Source organism: Danio rerio, chromosome 12 (assembly GCF_052040795.2).
Source record: "Danio rerio strain M-AB ecotype USA chromosome 12, GRCz13ab, whole genome shotgun sequence".
NCBI classification, from domain to species: domain Eukaryota; kingdom Metazoa; phylum Chordata; class Actinopteri; order Cypriniformes; family Danionidae; genus Danio; species Danio rerio.
The window spans coordinates 6,031,563-6,039,592 of record NC_141032.1 but is presented as its reverse complement, the minus strand read 5'-3'; the positions used below and the strand labels follow the sequence as shown (position 1 = coordinate 6,039,592).

The following is an 8,030-nucleotide window of genomic DNA, read 5'->3' as shown; positions in this document are numbered from 1 at the left end:
TTTATCGATGTCTCTCCACTCCACCAATAGCTGGTGTGTGGTGAGCGCACTGGCGCTGTTGTCCTGTAGCTGCCGTCGCATCATCCGAGTGGATGCTGCACACTGCTGGTGGTGTGGAGAGACCCCCCCTCATGATTGTGAAGCGCTTTGGGTGTATAGCCATACACAAATGCGCTATATAAATACACATTACATTGCATAACATTTAATATAACACATTTTACATAACATTTAGTGTCTTCTGTAAATCATAGATTGCATTATTATTGTGCTGTTTGAAAACCACTCATCATTCTCTGTTATCAGACTCACAAAGCAATAATGGTCGCTAAGTTTTGGATCTAAATAGGACTGGGAGTGATCACAGTGTGTTTACTGGTACACTGAAGGATTACTGTAAGGATGAGCATATAAGCGCACCTTCAGCAAAACTCGCTTATACCATGTGAAGGTAAATTTAGCAGTCAATTACTTTTGCTCCAGCTTTTTTGTTTCTCCTTGAACTCACTCCTAAACCCTTCCTCGTCACACACAGTCATTACCTTGAGAAAGAAACGGTCCTACCATGAATAATTTGCTGAACTAATAGCTTTTTGTCCAAGTTCAAGAGTTAACACAGAGCACTGTGCCCTCGAAGTTTCTACGGAAATTACTTGGAGAGAGTGTGTGAGTGTGTTTCCATTGATTAGAAGCTTGAAATTTCCTTTATCTCCTTTTTTTTTTTGCTCCCGAGTGGCACCTATTACAGCATACTTCATCTCTTAATAGCTGTGGTAATTAAATGAGCAATTATCTTTAACAAGCCTCTTCAGATTTGCATCTAAACACAACAAAGACTTTTCCCCCGGTGTTTTGTTTGTTAATACAGTATACTGCACACTCACTGGCCACTTTATTAGGTACACCTGTTCAACTGCTCGTTAGCGCAAATTTCTAATCAGCCAATCGCATGGCAGCAGCTCAATGCATTTAGGCATGTAGACATGGTCAAGACGATCTGCTTCAGTTCAAACCAAGCATCAGAATGAGAAAGAAAGGTGATTTAAGTGACTTTAAACATGCTATGGTTGTTGGTGCCAGAAGGGCTGCTCTGAGTATTTCAGAAACTGCTGATCTACTGGCATTTTCATGCTCAACCATCTCCTGCGTTTACAGAGAAAAATATCCAGTGATATTGGGCTCAAATGCCCTGTTGATGCCGGAGGCCAGAGGAGAATGGCCAGACTGGTTCCAGTTGATAGAGAGGCAACAGTAACTCAAAAAAACGCACAACATGTCGAACCTTGAGTCGGATGGACTACAGCAGCAGAAGACAACACAGGGTGCCACTCTTGTCAGCTATGAACAGGAAACTGAGGCTACAATTCACACAGGCTCACCAAAACTGGACAACAGATTGGAGAAACATTGCACGGTCTGATGAGTCTTGATTTCTCCTGCGACAGGATGTTTTCTTGGCAAATTTGGGTCCATTAATACCAACTGTGAATCCTGTCAACACCACAGCCTACCTGAGTATTGTTGCTGACCTTGTCCTTTATGACCACAGTGTACCCATCTTCTGACAGCTACTTTCAGCAAGATAACGCTCCATGTCATCAGGGCCGGTGCATCCATAGAGGCGACCCAGGTGGCCACCTAGGGCGGCAGAATAGGCAACAACATCAACCCAACACCCCCAAGGGCGGCATGATCATCGTTTGCCTAGAGCGCCAGTTGAGCTCCGGCATGCCATAAAGGGTGAATCATCTCAGACTGGTTTCTTGAACATGACAATGAGTTCACTGTACTCAAACGGCCTCCACAGTCACCAGATCTCAATCCAATAGAGCACCTTTGGGGAATGTGGTGGAACGGGAGATTCACATCATAGATGTGCAGCTGACAAATCTGTGTGATGTTATCATGTCAATATGGAGCAAAATCTCTGAGGAGTGGGCGAAGTAGTGGCGCAGTAGGTAGTGCTGTCGCCTCACAGCAAGAAGGTCGCTGGTTCGAACCTCGGTTCAGTTGGCGTTTCTGTGTAGAGTTTGCATGTTCTCCCTGAGTTCGCGTGGGTTTCCTCCAGGTGCTCCAGTTTCCCCCACAGTCCAAAGACATGCGGTACAGGTGAATTGGGTTGGCTAAATTGTCCGTAGTGTATTTGTGTGTGTATGTGTGGATGTTTCCCAGAGATGGGTTGTGGCTGGAAGGGCATCCGCTGCGTAAAAACATGCTGTGGCGACCTCGGATTAATAAAGGGACTAAGCCGACAAGAAAATGAATGAATGAATGAATCTCTGATGAAGGCAGTTCTGAAGGCAAAAGTGGGTGCAACACAGTACTGGTTAGGTGTACCTAATAAAGTGGCCAGTGAGTGAATATGGCAGAATTGTATTTTCTGATGAGAGCTTCATACTTATAAACAGTGGTTGTGTGTGAATGACAGTGCAGTGTTGAATATTGTGATTTATTTCAGACACAATAAAAAAAACAATAATGTCTCTTGAGTCGAAACAATCTTCAAATTCACTTGTTTTGTGTCGTGTCAAGAGTGAGATTGACATTTTTATTAACTACTTTTTCTGGTCAGTACTAAATGAGGCAGCTCTTTTGTGTATATTAAAGGAATCACATTCTTCAGTGTATTTAATTCAGAATAAACTGAGCATCTTGAACAGCAGCTGTGCACAGATCAAATATAAAATGATATGTTTCTGCCTTTCTCAGCTGTGTGCTTGTAGCACAATGATCTTTTCAAATCAAATAAAGAAAAGTAAATTAGAAAATAAGTAAATTAATAAGTAAAAAAGTAATTGGAAAAGGCTAATAGGAAAATATTTATTGATTTTAATATATGAAACACAAAATGACTAAATCATGTCCTTTTTTTCCATTAAAGCATTTCTCATTCTCATACATACAGTAGATTATTCTCAAAGCATCTCTGTCTGTTTACTCATTCCACAGTTTATTCATTATACAGCTATAGTTTTGTATTTCAGTATTGGAACCCGGCTTTCAGTCTGTTATTGCTTTGAAAATAAATGAGATACTTAAAATGAAGAACATTTTACTTTCAAAAGATTATTACTGAGATCAATTTAAGAACTGCACATAAAATGTCCTTCAAATTATATTACATTTTAACATCAATTACATTTGAGGTGATACATAAATGAACATAGACTGAACAACCCAATTCTGTGTCAAATAAAATATTTCTATAATTATCAAAAACAATCTGACCTTAAATACAATTAAGTTCATTGAATATTGCCTTTTTCGTGGCTTCTTATGTTTTAATGTTCAGACTCAGAATTTTAACTTTTGATTTAAAAGCGCATTGAGCATTTATTATTATTCTGAATGATTTGAATGAATGCATTTTATAAACCTGATCAAGTGAAAACAAACAGATGCGAATAATTCACTATATCTTAGAAATAAAGGTACAGGAGCTGTCACTGGGGCAGTACCTTTTCAAATTTGTATACCTGAAGAGTCAATAATGCTACCTCAAATGTACTTTTTAGGTACATTTGGACACTAAAATGCACCTTTAAGGTACCACTGTGGACTTTTGGGGTACAAATAAATACCTTTTGAAAAGGTTCTGCCCCAGTGACAGCTCCTGTGCCTTCATTTCTGATAGTGTACCATTATCTTTGGAGTATGGAAATCTTACCTGATTGACTTGGAAATATCCATCACACTAAGTTTAGTTTGTGTTAAAGCTCTCCAAAATTATGCTAGTCTCTTATGCAAATCGAGAAATAAGTTAGACCTAAATATAGACTGAAATATTTTTCATTGGATTTACTAAATTATTTTAAGGTAAGAGGTTGCAAACAATTTAAACTAATTATATTTAGCAATGTTCAACTTTCTTACATTGACTTAGCATATCTATATCCCCCCTATTTCCAAAGATTTAAACTAACAATTGTCATATTGATGATCTGGTGCATGCATTTTATAGATGATTTGTATTTTCAACATTTTTCCCCTATTATTTTATCTAGAATAATCTGTACTAATTTAAACAACTTGTGTGCCCCCCCTTCTCCTTTTTATTCCTTTTTATTTAGTTTTGTATATTTTTTATTATTGTCGTTTTTTCTCTAAATTATAAAAAAAGATGTAAATATGATGTTGATAATGAGGTTGTATTGTCATATTTTCAATACATCTCAATAAAAATATTGTTTAAAAATCTTTGTTTAAATTCCGCCTATGTTGTATGCAACTAAATAAAAAAAATGTAGTAAATCCAATGACTTTTTTTCTTTCAGTGTGATTAATCTGATGCTACAAATAGGTTCGTGTGAATAAAATGAGGTCAGACTCCTCAACACTCCTCAATCTGTCCCGGAATCGCACAGCAGTCGCTGAGTCCAGCAGAGGTGAAGGGCATCATGTCCAGGCAGATCTCCATCTCTGCGTCCTGCGGCAGCAGCGCGCTTCTTTGGACACGAGACGAATTGGACACGACCGATACCTTATCGAAAGGCACGTCCGTCTGATCGCAGTGTCCCGGGACCAAATCCAGGCGCGGACTGGAAACTCCCTGCGCGTCCTTGTGCATCAGAGTGGTGTCGTGATGGTAGGACACGAGCTCGTTGGTGAAGTTCACCGTCTCCACCGTGGAAGACGCGCAGAGTCGGTTGCAGCCGAGAATAGTACTGAAGGCTTTGCGGAAATCCGCGTTGAACGCGTAGATCACCGGGTTGAGCGATGAATTGGCCCATCCGAACCACACGAAGATGTTGAAGGTGGTGCTGCTCACGCACGGAGAGTCTCCAAGAGTGTCGCAGAACGGCACGATGCAGTTGAGGACGAAAAAGGGCAGCCAGCAAAACACAAACACACCCATGATGATGGAAAGCGTTTTCAACACCTTCGTTTCTTTCTTAAACGTGCTCTTCAGCGACTGCTCGCTCGCGCAGTCCTGCTGGCTCTGCGCGTGTCCGGCCGCGCGCTCCAAAATGGAGATCCTCCTAATCTGCGTTTGCGCGATCCGGTAGATCCGCGTATATGTTCCTATCATGATTATAACAGGGATGTAAAAGCTTATGAGCGAGGACGCGATGGCATACGTCCTGTTTAAAGAGGCGGTGCAGTCCTCGGATGGGACGGTGAGGTTGTGATCCACAGCTCTGTGCCAGTTAAGTTTGACCGGAATGAAAGAGATCAGGACGGAAAGTGTCCACGCCATGCCGATCATTATAAAGGCCATCCTCTGGGTCATTTTACGCTCGTAGCGAAAGGGGCTTGAGATGGCCCAGTATCTGTCCAAACTGATGATGCACAGGTTGAGGATTGACGCCGTTGAACACATGATGTCAAAAGCTATCCAAGTGTCACAGAAGCCGCCGAAGAGCCAGCAGCCGGCCACCTCGGAGACAGCCTTCCACGGCATGACCAGGACAGCCACGAACAGATCAGATACTGCTAGGGATATGACGAAAAAATTGGTGACTTTGGATCGGAGATGTCTGAATTTGATGACGGCGGCGCACACGAGCGTGTTGCCCAGCAGTGTGGAGAGGATGAGCGCGCAGAGAGCGCAGCCGGTGAGCGCGCGCACACCCACGCCGGAGCTGTTCCTTTCAGCACCATCGCTCTCCATGGGGCTTTTCAGACAAATGTATCATATTCAAGTGTCTCCTCGCGTCATCGGCTTCTCTGCTTCACCCTGAAGTTCTTCTCCAGAAGCTCTTTGTGTCTTGTTTCTATAAAGTGGCATCGTCCTGTTGCTTCTGAGTAGTCCGTAAAGGAACATCAGAGCCGCACTCTCTTCGCTGAAAACAATGATTTTGATGCTGTGGCACATGCAGAGAGAGAAAGGATTCAGTTCAGGGTACGACAGAAGTGAGTGCGCTCGACTTAGAGATTACTGATATAGAAAACAGCTCCACCTCAAGACGATAACATGCAGGATCTCATCGCATGTCTGTCTGCCTGCCTGCCTGCCTGCCTGCCTATCTATCTATCTATCTATCTATCTATCTATCTATCTATCTATCTATCTATCTATCTATCTATCTATCTATCTATCTATCTATCTATCTATCTATCTATCTATCTATCTATCTATCTATCTATCTATCTATCTATCTATCTATCTATCTATCTATCTATCTATCTATCTATCTATCTATCTATCTGACTCTCTGTCTGTCTGTCTGTCTGTCTGTCTGTCTGTCTGTCTGTTTGTCTGTCTGTCTGTCTATCTATCTATCTATTTATCTATCTATCTATCTATCTATCTCTCTGTCTGTCTGTCTGTCTGTCTATCTATCTCACTGTCTGTCTGTCTGTCTGTCTGTCTGTCTGTCTGTCTGTCTATCTACCTGTCTGTATGTCTATCTACTTGTCTGTCTGTCTGTCTGTCTGTCTGTCTGTCTGTCTATCTATCTGACTCTCTGTCTGTCTGCCTTTCTTCAATTAAAAATAGCTTTAATTGAAAAAAAATAATAAAGATATCAGTATAACATATTTAAACCTAATCTAGAGAACCAGATCAGAACGTTTGGGAACATTTCATAATGCTTTTACCATTTTTTCTCAGTCATTTTAGTCATTTTTAGCTCAGAATAGAAATTCTCCAACATATTTACATTTTCACACCCTCGTCTTCCTTGTGCAGATCATGAAAGCAAGTTCTTTTGAACAAATCCTGAATGCCACCACCTGTGTTTCCAAAATGATCATTTCTCTTTGTCATGTTGATTAAAAGCCTGTTGAGTGTATTCTATTGTTTCTTGTTGAATAGCCTTAACCTCCAAAACATCCTATAGGCATAAGTGGCTGCAGAAGTCACTGAATGCAAAATGTGAACATACTTTCAGAAAAGTCTCCTCATGAAATGTGCAAAGGGATTTATGTTATAGGCAAAGCTCAACCTTACAATTGTAACGTCTGACAATGGATGCCAAACAAGGTAGCAAGGTCAATAACAGATGAAGAGAATAAGTGCTGGAAGGGCATAGAGAAGAGCATAGACATGTGTTTACCACATTCTCAGTAATATTCTTGCAATGACCAAGGGTCAAAAGAAGTAGCTGAATGTACAGAGAACAGTGTGTCCTCAACCACACAAAGATTTCATAAATGAAGCAAGTATGTAATTCAATAGTGTGCACTGAACTGCAATACTCCATACTTACTGTAATGCTGTATATAATAGTTATATTTTCATTCTCCAGCAAACATTATAAATAAATTTACTGCTGAATTTGATATACTATAAAATGTGTGCAATTTCAGTTGTCATCAGGAAATCTGACACTGTTACAATGTACAATGACACAACTTGTCATTCTGAATGCACTGAAAAATCACACAAATGCTACTTTTGACAGACAAACTAATGATTTTAGGAATGACATATATAAAATGTAATCAATATAAATTATGTCTAATACATCAACAAACTCTGAACCAAATTGGATGTAATTCCCTCGCTGCAAATGCTAGCACTGATTTTTTTTCTTCTGCAACCTCGATGCACGCGCATCCTGAATGTTTACATACCGGTAATTCGTCTATAGCAGGGGTCCACAATCTCGTTGGAGGTCCATTGCCCTGCAGGGTTTAGCTCCAACTTGCCTCAACACACCTGCCTGGATGTTTCAAGTATACAAATTAAGACCTTGATTAGCTTTTTCAGGTGTGTTTGATTAGGGTTGGAGCTAAAATCTGCAGGACACCGGCCCTTCAGGAACAAGTTTGGTGATTCTTGGTCTGTAGCGTCTACAGTACATTGTAGTATTGCAGTATCAGCCTATCTTGTTTTTGTGTTTCAAAATAGCTTTGGGTTGTTCAATCTCTGAGAAAATGACAGTAAGCAGTCCTGCATAAATGTTTTTGTCGTTGTTGAATGAATAAAATGAAAATAAAAACATACAAAAACACAAGTGTGGATCTGCACATAACTGTGGTTGTGTAATCATTATCTGTTTCAATGGCTTGCAGTTATGTTCTCTGTTTTCAGTTGTTTTTAAACCAATGTAAATTCATGTTCCAGTTATATTCAATGTTTATAA

General features: G+C 40.4%; 1 protein-coding gene across 1 annotated transcript; it reads right to left on the bottom strand.

Annotated features, from left to right (window-relative positions):
- Positions 1 to 2,814: 2,814 nt before the first annotated feature.
- drd6b (dopamine receptor D6b) lies at positions 2,815 to 7,909 on the bottom strand. Its single transcript, XM_087275803.1, has one exon. It carries the CDS (start codon positions 5,609 to 5,611, stop codon positions 4,331 to 4,333), a length of 1,281 nt encoding a protein of 426 aa, XP_087131929.1. The 5' UTR covers positions 5,612 to 7,909; the 3' UTR covers positions 2,815 to 4,330.
- Between the last annotated feature and the right edge of the window lie 121 nt (positions 7,910 to 8,030).